The sequence below is a fragment of the Nicotiana sylvestris genome, chromosome 3, assembly GCF_000393655.2.
Source record: "Nicotiana sylvestris chromosome 3, ASM39365v2, whole genome shotgun sequence".
Lineage (NCBI taxonomy): Eukaryota > Viridiplantae > Streptophyta > Magnoliopsida > Solanales > Solanaceae > Nicotiana > Nicotiana sylvestris.
Window position 1 is genome coordinate 19028521 of NC_091059.1, and position 18917 is coordinate 19047437.

Genomic DNA, 18917 nt, shown 5'->3' on the forward strand with positions numbered 1-18917 from the left:
ACGGTGTTGGGCGTCATCACGGTCTAAAATGGAATTGGATCGTGACAAGTTTGCACCTGCGATGGAAATTTCCGCAGGTGCGGTGTCGCATTTGCGACTATGGGTCTGCAGGTGCGAGATCACTGGGCAGAAAAAGGAAAAGTACGAGGGTTTGATCTCATTTTCACTTTGGGACTTTGAGAGCTCAGATTGAGGTGATAATTTAAGGGATTTTTAGAGGAAACTATTGGGTAATGATTCTTAAATTATTTTTGGTTATATTCCACTAATCTATCGCTAATTTCATCATTTAATTAAGGATTTGGGTTGAGAAAATTGGGGAAAAAGTTGGAAAGTTCTTCAACCGAAATTTTGGGTTTTGATTGAGATTTTGGTATCTGATTTGAGTAATTTTGGTACGAGGGAACTCATGGTTGAATGGGTGTTCGTATTTTGTGACTTTTACCCGATTCTGAGACGTGGGCCCGGGTCAATTTTTTGGGGCAAATTTCTAATTTATTGTTAAAATCTTGATTTATTAATTATATTAGTTTCTTATAGTTATATTTATGGTATGTAATTACTTTTGGCTAGATTTGGGCTATTCGGAGTCAGAAAGTCATGGAAAAGGCATTCTTACTAATTGATTGAGCTTGGTTCGAGGTAAGTGGCTTGCCTAACCTTGTATGAGAGAAATACCCTTAGGATTTGGTTCCGTTGTGATAATTTTGTGATATGTGAGTACCATGTACGCGAGGTGATGAGTGCGTACACGGGTTAATTATTATATAATCCAATTTTTACTGAGCAGTAACCTGTTACATCTAAATTGAGTTAAACTAGCATGTGTAGTTATCCTCTTTAGCCTAATATCGCATGTCTACGTGTCTTAATTGCTTGTTTGAAATCTGTACATCATGCTTAGTTGATTTCTGCTTTTCTTTGACTTGTATTTAGTCTTAAATTGTAGGATATTTTGCTATAATTGTTGTTTCCATCAATTTCGAACTGTGTGTTTACTTTTGGGAATACAAGGCGGTACCTCGGGAGATCTCCTGTTGCATATTTACTTTTGGGATTGCGAAGCGATACCTCGGGAAATCCCCTATCGCATATTTACTTTTGGGACTAAGAGGCGATACCTCGGAAGATCCCCATTGCATATTTACTTTTGGGACTACGAGGCGGTACCTCGAGAGATCCCCTATTGAGCATTTACTTTTGGGACTACGAGACGATATCTCGGGAGCGTCCCTGTTGTTTATCCCTATATGCTGTGTTGTTATCTTTCTGTAACTTCTCCTTGTTAAATTTCTAGTCTTTTATTACATTGCTATATTTGCTGCCTTAAATTATTATATTCCAATAGGGCCCTGATCTGACCTCGGCACTACTCTACCGAGGTTAGGCTTGGCATTTTTTGGGTACCGTTGTGGTGTACTCATGCTACTCTTCTGCATATATTATGTGTACAGACCCAGATACCTCCTACCAGCTCCGCTATTAGTCGAGACTATTTGTTGCGCCTTTCAGAGACTTCAAGGTACATCTGCCAGCGGCCGCAAACCTCAGATTCCCCCTTTATCTCTTTTATATTGTTTCCTCCTTATTTTCCTAGATACTGATGTATAGAGACAGATAGAACATTTCCTTAGAGCTTGTGACTTTTAACTACCGGGTCTTTGGGGAGTTGTCTATACTCAGAAATACTGGTTTTACTTGTACATGTCGAGCGGTATTTTTCAGTTATATAGTAATTTGTTGAAGTTTAGTTTTTAAATTTCTGTTACTATTTCAGTTATTCCACAATTGTTAGGATTAACTAATCGTAGAGACTAGGTGTTGTCACGACATCTTACGAAAGGAGATTTGGATCGTGACACCCATGTGCTGTTTCATTCAAGGGAGATTCCCTACCTTGATTCAGTTGCCAAGAGTGCCGGATGTGGATGCCCTCACAAGGGATCTTGACAAAATTCGGACAGTAATGTGGGATGAATCTAGAGCAATGGTGCGACAAAGGGCATGCTTTTTGCTAATAAAGCACGCCTAAGTAGGGCGGTGCAAATGTACAACATAAAGATTGTCGTGGGATCGTGATTCATGAGTCATCTATGGAAGTATACAAGGTTATTTATTGTAGATGGCTTCAAGGTTGTAATTGGATGTTGCGTGCGAGAAAGTTGAAAACAAATATGTGGATTGTGGGGTAATAAATTGGCACCCACAATTTTGAAATGGACACATTCAGTGGAATCATTTTAATTTGAGTGCTGAATAGGGGAGATGATGTCGAGCCTCGACCTCGCATCCTTAGCCTCGCCTATCAACCCACCTCCAAGCTAAAAGGAGAAATGGTGGAGGTGGTGCATCCGGAGTGACGGTGGTAGAGGTGGCTGGAACTGCAGGAACCGCTCTCATGCCTAAACCTAATATTGATTGTGAACGTAAAATTTAAGGTATTTTTTACTATGTCTATTATATTCATGAAAAGAATTGACTATGTTTTCACCTGCAGCAAAGGTAAAAGTCCGGAAACGTCTCTCTGGGTGCCCATACACGTCCGGCACATCTGCCTATATAGGTAACCTAGAACAGGTGCACCCCAATTGTAACTAGGTAAATCATCTAGCCACTCCAGATGATGTAGAAATCTCAAACTGACTAGGTTTTTTGAAGTGTTTGGGACAGTACACCACCAAACATCAGTAGAAGCAATAATCTCGTGTGTTGCTCGATATCCTCCGGAGGAGAATCATCCGTAATATCCGCATCCATCACCGCTAGATGCTGCCAGACAAGCGTCAGCTGCAATCGACTGGCCCCACTCAATGCAGTCTCCTCCGCTGGCTGGAAACCGGTAAGTTGCTGCAACATATGCAGGTAATGCAATCCCTTATAGTCTTTAAGAGCATACGGGTAAGTTACAAGTAATCCATCAACCGACAGCCCAAAAAGAACCTTCACGTCCTCAAGCGTGATGGTAGCCTCGCTGATAGGTAGATGAAACATGTGTGTCTCCGATCGTTACCGCTCTATCATACCCGTGATCAACGCCCAATCAAACTGCAATCGGCTGATCTCTATGATCCTGTAGATACCCGTATCTTAAAGGCGTCTAACTATATGGGGATGGAGTGGCTCTAACTATATGGGGATGGAGTGAGTAATCCCTAATAAACTCCCACATATCGTCTATACGTCTGGGGCAGAATGTCTGGGACAGACACTGCCCATCCCAGATGTATGAAGACCTATGGTTGCGCTGTAGCGACAGTAGCTCTCGAGATGCAGTTCTGGAATGCAGAGGGGGAACCTCCATGACGAGGTCTGTAAATTGAACAATATTAATTAAAGTATTTTTCTTTTTAATTGCTTAACATCTTTAAATATATTGCAGTATCTTTTATATTAATGTTTAATCGATATTTTTACCATATTATTACTTAAGTTGATACATTTTTTATAATATTATTTTACATGTTAGTTTATTATTTTATATATTTGTTTATTATTTTATATGTTAGTTTATTACTTTTTATGTTTGTTTCTTATTTTATATGTTTGTTTCTTACTCAACTATTTTTGTGTTTGAAATATCATCTTTTTAGATATTTTTTGAGTTAACAGATAATTAAATGATTAATTTAATAACTACAAAGATAATTTAGTAATTATTCATATAACGGATACTTAGGTTGATAATATTTTCTATATTAATATTTCATATGTTAGTTTCCAATATTTTTTCGCTAAAGTAACACTACTCTAAATGACTATGAATAAAGCCAACTACCATTAGCTAAAATTTATTATCAATTTTACTACGCTAAAGGGCACTACATGACAATTACGGGCAGTATATTATAATTACGGGCACAACATAACACTAAAGGGCACTACATTATAACTAAAGGCACAACATAATACTAAAGGGCACTACATAGTAATTACAAGCACTACATTACAATTACGGGCACAACATAACACTATATTATAATAATTTATCTATTTTACTAATTTTTAGCACATAAATAATCTAATCCGGATAAAAAATAATAAATTAATTTAATCATAACAATCACAAAACTACATATACCACAGTAAAACTAACTAATAAACATTTTTTATAACAACTAATATTTGTTAAAAAAACATTTTTTTATAACGACTAATATTTACTAATTTTTTAGCAAAAAAATAATCTAATTCGGATAAAAAATAACAAATTAATTAAATCACAAAACAATCACGAAAAAACATAGACCAGAGTAAAAAATAACGAACACGCATTTTTTATACATGAGTTTTTAACAAAAAGTAAGTCGGCATACCTCGATTTAAAAATTTTTGAAAGGTGAAGATTTGATGATTTGGGGGCCGAAATGTCACGACCCAAATCCCGGTCGTGATGGCGCCCAACACACTACTAGGCAAGCTCGACCATTATTCAACACTTAACCCAATTTATCAAAAATAGCGGAAAAAATATCAATTAAGCAAGATTAAAGTACTGAAGATTTTAACAAAATAAACAATATAATCTCACTAGGACCCGGTGTCACGAATCTGAGCCTCTAGAATACAGAATATTATCCTAATACATGGTATATCCAAAGTCTGATATGCGGAAATAAAGAGATAGGATAGGAGGGAGAAGATCAATGGTTGCGAACGCCGTGCAGCTACCTCGATACTCCCAGAGGCTGGATCTGCTGATCAACTGGATCTACTGAGCCTGAGACTGCCCTGGATCTGCACACAAGGTGCAGGGAGTAAAGTGAGTACTCCGACTCAGTGAGTAATAAAAGTAACTACAGTCCGAAGATAAGAAAATCCAGTAAATACACAAAGTAAGCTAAAATCCAAATATACAGCAACATATGGAACTGAGCAGCTAAACACTAGTATAAATACAAATACATGAATGCAATGCATATGATGGTACATTCCAGTACCCACTGCGGCGTGCAGCCCGAGCCATCCATATTTATTTATCGTCGACGACGCTCACTGGGGGTGTGTACAGACTCCGGAGGGGCTCCTACAGCCCAAGCGCAATATCTTGGTCAGTCATTGTTACCTGACCGGTCAGCCATTGTTACCTGACCAATTTATATCATACAGTGCCATTGTTACCACTGTTCAAGTATATCATCCAGTGTCATTGTTACCACTATTTCAAGTATATCACACAGTGTCATTGTTACCACTGTTTCAAGTATATCACACAGTGTCATTGTTACCACTGTTTCAAGTATATCACACAGTGTCATTGTTACCACTGTTTCAAGTATATCACACAGTGTCATTGTTACCACTGTTTCAAGTCACTTTATAATCAGTCCAGAAAATAATATAATAAGCCCCTTGGGCATTTACAAAACAGAAGTTCCCAGCCCGGAATACATTTAAAAATATCATTTAAGTTTTCAACACTTAGAATTATGGCTGAGTTTGCAAAACAACATTTAAAACCTTTGGACTGAAATTAAATGATATGCAAATCATGCTAAGCAGTAATATCAATCCTCAAAGGATTTTACAAATCGGCACAAGGCCCCAAACATGGCATCAAGCCCAGTAATATCAATGAAGTATGTGTATCAATCACCAGTATAGTATAAACATCACACGGGATGGACCAAGTCACAATCTTCAATAGTATCCGACCCCGCACTCGCCATGGAGTGCGTGTCACGCCTCAATATAGCGTTATGATGTGAAAGTCCGGGGTTTGAAACCCTCAGAATAGCATTTACATCTATTACTCACCTCTAACCGGCCGTAGACTAGTCCGCAATGCCCTTTCCTCTTGAATCGGCCTCTTCGCGCGTCAAATCTAGTCAAAACCACAATGAATACGTTACAATAGGCTAAGGGAATATAACCCAATCGAAAAGACTCGAAAAATGTCGAAAATCCCGAAATTAGCAAAACCCGAGCCCCGGACCCACGTCTCGAAATTCAGAAATTTTTACATCAATACGACCGTTATCTCGCCACGAGTCTATACATACCAAATTCATAAAAATCGGAATTCATTTGACCCCTCAAATCACCATTTAATTCTCTTAAGTTTCAAGTCCTAAACCACCATTTTTGTCCATAAATTACTTGAATTTTCAGCTCTAATCCATGTATTTAACTTGGAAATAAGTAGAAACAACTCACATTTGATGCTTGATGAAATCCCCCTTGAAATTCTCTCCAAAATAATCCAAGCCAAATGAAAGAAATGAAAGAAATAAGCCAAATCCGTGTTTAAAAGAATCTGTCCGGGCTTCGTCGAGTTGTACCTTGCACTTGTGCAATACAAGTTGTACATCCTATTAAAATTGTTCCTTGTCGGACACCTTCTGTTTAAACACCCATAACGTCTTGTATAAATATCCAAATGACAAACGGTTTGAAGATTTAGAAACTAGACTCAAAGATCTTTAATTTGATAGGTTGTACACCATATAACTCTTTATATATCCCGAGATATGAGCTTCTAAATCGGCTCCATGAAATCAGAAAATTTCTGGAGAAACTGCTCCACTAGTCATCTTTAATCAACAATAACTTTCTCTACAAATGTCCAAATTACGATTTATTTAGTTTTCTGGAAACTAGATATGAAGGGGTACAACTTTCGTTTTTAAATCATCTCAAAATTCCTTGTAGATCAAAAGATATATGCCTCCGAAGTACACTCCACGATTGCAGTCCAAAGACCTTCTGCAGAAAATTGCAGCAGAAATTTCTGCAGCTTTTTTTCTTTTCTTTTTGGTCCGAATTTCATTCCGTTAACCTTCCGAAATCCACCCGAGGCCCTCGGGACCTTAACCAATTATATCAACATGTCCCACAATATCATTCAAACTTGTCCCAACCTTCGAAACACCCAAAATAACATCAAAACATCAAATCATCATCGGATTCAAGCCTATGAATCTCACGAATTTCCAAATTTCATTTTTGATCAAAAACCCAACCAAACCACGTCTGAATGACCTCAAATTTTGCAGACAAGTCCAAAATGACATAACGAAGCTACAGCAACTCTCGGAATTCCATTCCGACCCTCAGATCAAAATCTCACCTATCAACCGGAATTCGTCAAAATACTAACTTTGCCAATTCAAGCTTAATTCTACACCGGTCATCACAAAAATATTCCGGACACACTCCTAAGTCCCAAATCACCTAACAAAGCTATCCGAACCATAAAATTCGCATTTCGAGCTCTCTAACACATAAGTCAATATTCAGTTGACTTTTCCAACTTAAGCTTCCTTAAAAGAGACTAAGTGTCTCAAACCTTACCAAAATCATCCCGGAATGACTTCAAATTTTGCACACAAGTCACATTCGACATTACGGACTTGCCCCATCTTTCGGAACAGCATTCTGACCGCGATATCAAAATTTCTACTTCCGGTCGAATTTTCTCAAAAAACTTCAAATTTCTATATTTAACCAAATGACTTCAAAATGACCTCCGGACATCCGAATTCACTTCCGATCGCGCTCCCAACTCCAGAATCACCATACGGAGCTATTCCCAGACTCGGAATCCCAAACGGACATCTATAACACTGAAATGCCTTCCAACCCAAATTTATGAAATTCTTCTAAAGTACTAACTTTCACAATATACGCCGAAATGCTCACGGGTTACCCAAAACCAAATCCGGACATACGCCCAAGTCCGAAATCATCATACGAACATGCTGGAACTTTCAGATCCCAATTCCGAGGTCGTTTACTCAAAATTCTAATCCTAGTTCATTTCTTCAATTTTAAGCTTTCAAAATGAGAATTTCCATTTAGATTTGACTCCAAACTTCCTGAATTTTAATTCGGACCATACACACAAGTCAATATACCTGAGATGAAGTCGCTCATGGCCTCAAACTGCTGAATGACGCGCCGGATCTCAGAACGACCGGTCGAGTCGTTACACGAAACGAGCAATCCACTATGCGATAACGCCTTAGATCTAGTGTTAGCTTGCTACAATACCGAGAAGAAACACTTTTATGGGAGGGGTGGGCTTCAATGGGTTTTTTTACTTTAAATTGGGAGAGGGGGGGTTGGAATCGTTGGAATAGGGGTTTGGGGGACTCTACTGATTTTCTCGTCGGGGAAGGTGATGACCAGCTTTTTTAAATAGGTATAGCGCATGTATACAGGGCACTATACTATAGTTATACCTCCCGTCCTTTTTGAATTTAAATATAGCGCGGTTATTCACCATGCTATATCTTGAAGAACAAACGTGTCGTTAAGGTATAACGCGATAAATAACCGCACTATATATAAAATGATGCTCATTTTTTTTTTACTTATTTGTACTGCTTGAGTCCAAAAGAATCACACCTTGGATCTGGACTCATCAAAGAGAGAGGGGTAGTAGGGCGTATGGTAATACACTGAAATCGGGTGGGCGTTAGTGTGGGGACCGAATGCTAATCCAGACCCCGACAATTTTTTATCACGCTGAATGACCTGTCATTTTCTCTCCATTATATTATAATTTTCTTTTATTTATTTTTCAAATTTTATACTTATTTTTAATGTAATTTTTTATATAAATTTTTATTTCATGAAAGTTGCCTTGATTTCTTTTCTTTTATGATCTTCTGAATCTTAATAAAATTACTATTCCCACTGTTTCAATTGTCAAATACATAGACGGCATATCAAAGTTGTCCATAATTTTCATCTTTTTAACACATCAACTAAGACTAGTACTTATTAAATAGTACAAATTTAATAATCCAACTGCAATAAATTAAATGGACAGACTTCTCAATTTTCCTTTTGAACACTATGCTTTATTATGAGCAATCTAATAATTTCTCTTTAGAAAAGAAAATTGTAAGACATGGGCCAGCTGGGCCTACCTAGATAAAATGCCCTGTCCTACTGGGCTCAACATTTGGGCTAATTGGAAAATTTTCACAAAGTACTATCTTTTAATAGTCATTAGCCATCTATAGATATCATTTGTTATATTACGGATTATAGATACTTTTTATGTGGTTATGAGATGTATTGGATGTATTTAAGATATTATATTCATGAATACAGTAGCAAAAATAGGCGTGAATCAGGGAAGTCCAGCTAATCAGTTGTTGTATTCGAGTGTATTTGACTGTATTCATGGAGTGAAACATGGGATTACAGCTGGACAGATTATTGTATTCGACTGTATTCACGGCGTGAAATGGGAGATTACACTATTTTTAAAAGGGAAAGTGAATCAATTAACATAATAGTCTCCTAATATAACTCAACAAACTCAATTATAACACACAAATTTTATATTTCCTTGTATAAAAAAGATTATCAACCGAAAAATACCCTTAAAATATAGCAATCTTCAGAGAAATTATATAATACATCTGAATATATAAATTATATTAATTAAAAAAACTTATGAATACATTCATGGCATATAGCGAGACAGTGAATACAATGAAATACATAGAATACAGCTGGATACATTGAAATACAAATGAGAAAAACATGAACTCGGTTACTTCAGTAGCGGAAGCGAACACAACACTCATGCCGATCATGATGATGTTGCTTCTCCTAGTTGTGATAAACATGAACTCGGTTACTTCAGATGTGAAAGCGAACACAGCGCTCACGCCGATCATGATGATGTCGCTTCTCCTAGTTTTTCTGATCTCGTTTTCGGTTATCCTGAAAACAATGGCCAAAGCGATCTCGATTTGTACCGTAATGTATTGGCGTCTTGTATTGCTAAGGCATTGGAAGTGTTTTCATGTGCAAAATCGAATAAATCGATACTCCAGAGGAATGTAATGGCATATTTGAGAAATTTTGGTTACAATGTGGCGGTATGCAAGACAAAATGGGAGAGTTTCGGTGGACTTGGCAGTCGTCGGATGTGGGAGCCGGAGCAATTTCGGAGGAGGAGATCGAAAATTTTAATGGGATGGGGAAGAGAATGGGATGTATCAAAGTAGAAAGAGAAACAAAATAGTGTAACTGATTAGCGTATTTAGTGGCTTAGGGCTAGGAAGTAACCAAAATTAAATATTTTGCTATAAACCTTAAAAGGTATCTATAGAATATAATTTTTTAAATGATATTTATTTAAAATAAATAAGGTGTTAACCTTTGCCGTAGGAGGTAAAAATTCCCTAATAAAACCAACATACAAGCCTGGACGCCAGTTAACAATATAGATTAATGATGATTGGAATGAGGAATTTTTTGTCTATTCACACTGAGTAGAGATGACAAAATAAATAGGGAAAACTATACTGTATAGCCGTTCCTAAAAGTGCTAGCAGATAAATTATATATTTTTCGTATATTAACACATAATATACATATTTTATACATAATTAATATATATTTTTTGTATATTTGACTAACGTATATAATTATTTTCGGTTGATCGACTAAATGTGTAACTTGCCCAAATAAATACTTGCTCTATCTCAATTGAACCAGTTCAAATTTCGAGAGTCAAAAACGAATTAATCAAAGTCACTAAGTAATAGATGCCTAAGATAAAAAATCAGCAAAAAGTGCAAAAGTCTCCATTGCGCTTTTTGCTAATCTAAATTGGCCTGATCTACTAAATCTGTCAGGGTCGTTTGGTTGGGAAACAAGTTATCACATAATTAATTATTCCGGGATTAGTTATCTAGTTATCTCAACCTCGTATAAGGATAAAAAAATGCTATAATCCCGGATAACTAACCTCGAGATTAGTTATATCACGATTTTATCCCAATCAAACGTAGAATAAACTCATTTCAAATTTAATCTCGAAATTAATTATTACTTATTTCTGGTACCAAACGAACTCTCAATAGTGTAGTTTTCATGTAGACAGAGAAAGGCAACTCATGAAACAGTCGTACGTGAAATGTCAAAGCCTTGTCTCCCTAATAATCACTTATCAGACAGATGCAAGATTAAGTTGGCCCGCTAATTTATCGGTCACCGGAAGGAGAAATATATATTTTTAGCTGCCCAAAAAATAATCGCCACACTAATTTTTTATTTATAAATATATATATATACTTTTTGGCTAAAGAAATGCAATTAATTTTCCGACCAGACGATTTTATATTTTGCCAGGAAAAAAAGTATTTTCTGGACCACACAATAAATTTAAAGGGATCATTCGTGATACATATTAAAGGGATTCAGATACAGCTTTGTTTATTTATTTTTAAATGTAATAGCGTCTTCATACGTGAGAAACAAAGACGAGATTTCTAAAGTTAACTGTTAGAATGACCTGTTAACTGTTATTATTCACTAAGTAATATCATTTTTATCTTTCATTTTAACAATTGAATGTCAATGTGTCACATTCGTAATTGGATAACCATAAAGGCTTCCAATAAGCCAACTAGAAGCAAAAAAAAAAAAAAACTCCAATGTAGGAGACAAAATGAGGCTTTCTATTAGGAAAAGTCTACAGGACATTTATAAGATATGTAACATATAGCTCATATGGCTATTCAACTGCCAGAGTTACTCAACTAAAAGCCTAAGTGCACCAGACTGAGCGCAAAAGAGCAAGTGAACAATCTAATGTCGAAAAGACTGTCAAAAGTCAAGCCTGATACAGTTTGAACAAAAAATTTCTTGAAAAATAACCAGCAGATACAAATTAGAGTAACTAGGTTAGCTCGGAACTCAAGTAGACGTTTCCCAGGACTATATTGGTTGATCAGACCTCAGCTATCTATCTCCTTGACCAAAAAGTGGAAAATATCTTCAAAAGAAACTGGGCAGTGGTAAGGAACCGAAATCGATAGCATCATCTTCATCGACTAGAGCGTTGATAAAAGATAGGACCAGACTGCATGGAAGAATTCATTTTGATCAGAAAAGACATGTAGTATGTTATAGTCGACAAAAATATATCAGAAGAGGAATAGAAGGCTTCTAAATGCCGCATGCAGTATTTTATAATACTAAATATGCCCATCCTTTTGGGGTAGCTGGGTATATCAAACTTTTTGTTAAGATGACGTCTACTCCTTCCATACTTGACAGGATTTTCCAGAAAGAGAACATCATCTAGTGCTTTGAAACCATGTCTAAAACTTTTCATAAAACAACTGTCATCTATTCTACTCAGAGATACGATGCAAAATCTGCAGGCATGAATTAGCACTTTACTATGCATAATTTACAATACCAATGACGTCATAGCGACTTCATACTTTGCTTCATAAAAGCATTCGGAAAAGCCTTTGTAGCTGGGATTTCAACTCGACAAATAACTCTAACTACAAGCAAAATGTTCCTACTTTCTCTGAATGAGTTCTTAGTCGAACAAATAAATATGAACCAAGAAAAATTATTTCTTTATTTGATGCTCTCCCTCCCTCCCTCCCTCCTATATAACTTTTGATTTTCCATTTTGTTTTCGACTATTCTACCTATAATTATATTACTCGCGTTCAGAACAAGGATAAGCAGGGATCCAAATGTACTGTCATAACCATCTCAACCCCCCCCTCCCCCCTCTATTTATATATATTGAGCTATAAATACCATGCCTCAATCCCAAGCTAGTTGCAATTTTATGGATCCCTAATATCATAAATGCTCTATTTAGTCCATAATATTTTTTTTTTGAAAAAGCTTAGACCATAATATTTCAATACACCATATTTAAGGATTATTTTTCCTAGGAATTCCCTAAATATACTAGTGATTATATCTCTAATATACTAAGAGTCTTCCAGTAAGTACTAATCTTCTAGCTGGTATCACCTATGCAAATATTTAACTTCCTTCGTTTTCTATCTATTGCAAGATCTGTCTGGATTCCAAGATATTCTAAATCTTTTGAGATAACTTCTTTCCATGTGATTTTAGGTCTAACCTTTTTCAACATCTTAAATCATCATTTTTGCACATCTAAGAACCAAAGCATCAAGAGACCCACTTAACACATGGCAAGATCATCTCGAGCAACATTCGCTCATTTTCTCCTCCATATGCGCTATTTGTACCTTCTAACAAATGTGATCATTTCTGATCTTATCTAATTTTGTCTTTGTGTGACTACACATCCATCTTAACATTCATCTATGCGACACTCATCTTGTGGATATGTTGGGCTTTAGAGGCCTCACATTCACTCCCATACAACATTGCTTACCTTACCATCATTCTATAAAACTTGTCTTTCATTCTATAAAACTTGTCTTTCACTTTACTAGGTATCTTCCTATCACATTACACTCTTGTGGCACTCTTCCATATCCTATTTTAAATCCTATGTGTAACATCTTCATTTATCTTTGTTTTTATACAAGGTAAAGTAGAAACAATATCTTCACTACCATTCCATTCTCCTTGAACTAGATATCTATCTAAGATGTCTATATTTAAGTATCTCAATTCCATCTAATCTCACCCAAACTTCAATCCTATCTCGTTGGCTAAACTTGTAGTGCATGTATTCTGTCTTACTCCAACTTATCCTGATAAGAAATATTGTCGGGAAAGAGCATGCATCATAATAACCTCATCCTGCATATTGCTGGTTAGGTCATCCATGACAAGGGCAACCAGGTATGGGCTTAGCATAGAGCCATGATGCGAACTCACGGTGATGGGGAACAACTCCGTGTCTCCTACCACTGGTCTCACACTTGTGACAACTCCTTCGTGCATATCCTTTATGAGTTATGACATTTATATATTTGACATGAATTCTTTTGTTTCCCAATACCCACCAAAGGACACTTCATGGCGCTCTATTATCTGCTTTCTCTAAGTCAATAAATATCACATGTAGGTCTTTTTTTGACCTACAAATTTTCATCAACCTTCTTAGTAAAATATGGCCTGTTTGTAGACCTACCAGGCATAAATTCAAATTGGTTCTCTATCACCCTTGTAGTGGATCTAAGTCTCCGCTTTATTACTCTTTCGCATAGTTTTATCGTATGGATGAAAAGTTAATGTCCTGATAGTTAGCACAACTTTAATGTCTCCTTCGTTCTTGTATATGAGAATCGAAGTACTCTTCCTCCACCAGGTTGGCATCTTACACTCATCAATACAGCATTGAATAGCATGAGAATCCATTCTACTCCAGCCTCTATGAGGCACTTCCAGACCTCTATAGGGACACCATCTGGTCCACAAGTTTTTCTAACTTCCACATGTTTCATGGAATCCCTTATTTCTATGAATCTAATCCTACGAGTGTAGTTACAGTTGTTGTCTAGCAGGGAAGTATGATGATCTGCAAAGTTATCCTTGTAGCGTGAGTTGGACAATGATCAAAATAGGCTCTTCATCTCTTTTTGATCTCACTATGTCCTGTAAGACTAGCTGGGACTCATCTTTAATGCACTTAACCTAGTTCACATCTTTACCCCTCTTCTCTCATAGTTTTGCTAGTTTATACATTTTCGTTTTCTCCTTCTTGTATCCCTAACTTTGGGTACGAACCATCTAGAGCTTTCCCTCTAGCTCTACTGTTTACTTTCTTGGCTTCTCTCTTAGCTCTCTTTTCTTCCTCAAATGCTTCTCTTCCTTATGATTTTGGTAGCTTCCTCTCGGTCTTAACAACTTTTTACACTTCCTCATTACACCACCACAAATCTTTTGGTCGAGTCCCTAGACCTTTAGACACTCCTAGAACTTCACTTGCTACTTTCTTAGTGCTACTTCACATTTCCTTCCATTCGGTATCTGCATCTCCTGCATCCCATGCCCCTTCCCCTTCTGTAATTTGTCCTTAAAAGCTACTTGGTTTGTGCCATTTAGTACCCAGCCCTTAATTCTCGATATCTTGTATGTCCTCTCCTTAAATGCATCACTCTTCCTCTTCACATCTAAGACTACTAGTCTATGGTGGGTAAAAGTTAGTATTTCTCGCAGTATAACCTTACAATTCTTACATGTGGCTCTATCACATCTTCGAGCAGCCCGAAGCTAAGAGAATCTAGCATTTTTTAGCTAACATTTTACTTCAGACCAATATCGCAGTTTTCGGTAACTAAACAATACCACTATACCAGTCAGGCTAACCTACAATATTTTTCATTTTGCACTGATTGTATGATTATGGCTTCTTCACTGAACATGTGACATCATTTTGTAACTATTCCACAAAAGTGCTAGTCTACCATTTTATTGCTCTAGCTATCCGCAGCTGTAATATACATTTCAACATCAATTTTCAAGTACCAACTTTTCCAATCAAATTACAGCAGCACACAAACACTCGCCATTCTTTTCTTTAGTAGCTCTTAAGATAATGTTGATCACTTTAACTCTTGAAGTGAATATTCAAGATTCCATTTACTGTAGTGCGGATGGACAGCCTTGTCATCAGTTAGCTGTAATTTGAATTAAAAAATGTCAAGCTCATACCATGGAAACTGGAATACATTGTACTAAGGCCAAAGCTTTTCTCTCTGGACCTAAAATTGGAACTGAGTTTAACTATAATACATCATTACTGGACTTATCAGATGGTTAGATAGAGGCTCCACAAGATGTGAAGAAACTTTGAGCAAACTACAGCTGCATAAGAAGCAAGATATTCTCATTGGACCGACTCAAGCTTATTCTATAATCTTTATTCTATCATTTTACCCCAGTAATTACTAAAAGTGTAAAAATCATAAGGAACAGAAAACCTAAAATGGAGTGCAAACAAGAACAGGGAGTCATTATCACATAAGCAGTCCTGTCTGTCTTATTATGAGAAAAAAGGACACATTCTACTTTTCAAAATCAAAGGAGACACCTAATCAGACCTAAAAACTGTCTAGAATTCAAGAACTGAGGAGCGAATGTCAAAATCTCCATCATTGGACCGGAAAACTGATAGCAAAGTAGAACGCGTTCCTCCATTGTATATTCTAAGTAGAAACAGAAATCAATCTATGTATTAGCATATCTTGAGAGAAGATATGAGTAGAAGAAGGAAAATAATAGGGTCAAGAGTCATAATAAAACCTGACAAGCACTAGAACAAAGAGGACCAAGTAGAAACCCAGCTTGAATATCCGATTCTTCTTCTCAGACTCGATGAACCTAAAAACTTCAGTCACGTCAATAAGATGCTGCCGGTTTAAGAATCTGCAATGCAATAACACCTCCCTTAGTTAAGATTTAAACAAAGCAATCTAAGAAAGCATCTCAGAACATAGATTTTAAATTGTATCTAGAACCCTTTGTGTCAGTGTCATGTAAATATGTAAAAGAGTCAAGCTACATCGACACAGCAGCAGACACACAAACGAATATTAACTGTAAGAAAACCACTATAAAGATATCATATGGACCACATACTCTTCTAATTCTCACACTCTCTCATCTTAGTATACCTAACTCTATGAGTGCAGCTAAGGTTTATGTCTCATCGCCCATTCTTGTCATCGTGGTTGAGGGAGTTTACTCCACCTCACTAGGTCAAGAGTTCAAGGTTGGTAGAAGAGGAAGAAACTCAGGAGCTAAGGTTCAAGTCTCTCACAGATGTATGAAGATCTGTAGTTATCCTCATTATTTGTGTTGAGCAATTGATCAGAATAGCAGCAGCGCTATCTCTCTTTTGTTTCACTCTCTCCTGTCACAATTTGTTGGAAGTATTTACCTTCTCTTTGTTTTGAGAAAGGAAATCGTTCTCTCACAATCATGTTAGCTTAGTTTATAAAGTTCTTTCTCCATTTCTAGCATCCCTAACTTTTAGTACAAGTCGTTATGCTTTATATGAGATTTTGCTAATTGTCCTCTTAACTTCTTTTACTATTCAAAAGCTCTCTCCATCTTTCGATGTCAATAACTTTCTATACCAGTCTACTTTTGCTTAAAATCTCCATGAACCTTATTCATTCCACCGCCATGAATTTTTGTGGTTGATAATAGACAGACTTCTAAGCTTTTTGTGCCACTGAATGTCATCAATTTCCTCTTAGTTTTTTGTTCAATTTAGAAATCATTGCACATGTATCTACTATAATAGAATAACGCTCTTATTTTTTCTTATACTACGTTTAGCAGATTTTAGATCATGCAAAAGTTTCTTGAGATGTGGTTATGAACAGCTCAATCATAACATATTTGGAAGTATAAACATAGAATTTGGCAACTGGTCTATCAACGTCTGAGCTTAACCATTGACTGAGAAGCAGCTCGTACTCCTCCTTATCACATATAATATCTGTCTATCTAGAACATATATATTCCTAGCGCGTACATCTGTTAGAATGGTGTTTTACAGTAAACTGAATTACCACCAGTTATAGGCATAGTTGCAAACTCCACAACTCCAAAAAGACCTTAAGTGGTATCTCTTTAACATATTGAAAGGACATATCAATAAGAGATTTATTTATCATACATAAGATGTAAATGTACACTTTATAACTTAAGCAATAGCATCAGGTTGATAATCTACCAAGCTCCTTCACTAATTTCAGAAAGTAATAGCGACAGAATAAAATAAGATCAAAGCAGTGGGCTGCATAGCAGCATCAGTAAGCAATGAGGCCGCATACTTACACAGACACTAAATTCTCCACAATACTTTGACAAAACAAAACAGCAGAACAAGCAATCAGAAGATTAACAAACACCGACATTTTTTAAGGTGAGCCATAAGTATCTCCCATTTAAGAAAAGAAACTTACTTTCTGGCATTATAGTAAGCAGGAAGAAGCATTAGCAGGAAGATAAACCAATGCCCTGTGATAAGGAATAGGATGCAAAATACACCATGTAAAATATACTCTTTAAGGACCACAGAGTTGATACGAGATGAAGACTCGTAAGGGTTCATATAATCAGCTTCCAAATCTGTTAAACACACAATCTACAAAAATCCAAATAAACAACTTCAGACTCAAGAATAACATAATGTGCCCAAAAAGAACAATTTAGTGGTACTTGAAATAAAGTAAATAACTGATAAGAACCTTCATAACTGCAAAAACATTCAGACAGCAGAAAATTATTGTTATTTTTTTTTTTTGGCCATAGACCCAGAAAAGTATACAAGAAAAACTTAAAACTTAAAACTTTTAGTGATCAACTTCAACACAAGTATAAAAAGATTCTTTTTTGATGATAAGATGAACATATTAGTTGGAACTTTTTCAAAAGATGACTCCTAGAAATAACATACAATAAATACAAATATATATATATATATATATATATATATATATATATATATATAACAATAATTAATTAACTACGCACTAATCACTAACAATACTTTGTTATACAAAAATAACCATTAAATTCGTGGGAAAAAATATAACTTTCCCAAATAGAATTTGTGAAATAAACATTTAAATTAAATTTCCATTTATCTTTCAAAAACCTTATGAAGGAGAAACAAAGAATAAAAGCCGAACGCAGTAAAGGGCAGAAAGGGTACCTGATAGATGATTAATGAGATGAGGGAAATATTAATGACTAAAAATATCAGCCAAAGAATGGGTTCCCAAGCCATTTTTTTTTTGTGTTTTCGCTTTCTTCTGTTTGGTTTTTTTGTTTTTTCACATGCAGAGGAAGAACAAGCAAATCTGAAAAAATGGTGATGATTGTTTAGAAGAAAACCCCAGCAAGTTTTAGTATGATGGCTGGTGTTTTCTTGGGAGGAACAGCCCCACGCAAAAGAAAAAAGTATTCAGGGGGTGTATTTGGCCTTTTACAGAGAGTTGATGGAACAAATGAGACATGTAGTTTAGGAAGTTTTGTCCAGTACTTTTTAGTAAAAATAGCCTAGATAGTTTTTTATTCAAAAATAGTCTGCGTTTACAATATTGTTAAAAAATAACCACTATTTTGCTATAATAAGAAAAGTTTTAGCATAATATACTGAAGTATTTTTCCGGATTTTGAATAACGTTTTCGTTTAGATTTATCTTTACATAAAAAGTGACTAAATTTCGATTACTTTT

General features: G+C 36.0%; 1 protein-coding gene across 1 annotated transcript; it reads right to left on the minus strand.

Annotated features, from left to right (window-relative positions):
- Window positions 1-11405: 11405 nt before the first annotated feature.
- LOC104241311 (protein cornichon homolog 1) lies at window positions 11406-18697 on the minus strand. The gene is made up of 4 exons (XM_009796249.2): window positions 18392-18697; window positions 17640-17821; window positions 15967-16089; window positions 11406-11830 (listed from the first exon to the last, which is right to left on the minus strand). The coding sequence occupies exons 1-4, from the start codon at window positions 18464-18466 to the stop codon at window positions 11746-11748; spliced, it is 465 nt and encodes a 154-aa protein (XP_009794551.1). The 5' UTR covers window positions 18467-18697; the 3' UTR covers window positions 11406-11745.
- Window positions 18698-18917: the final 220 nt, after the last annotated feature.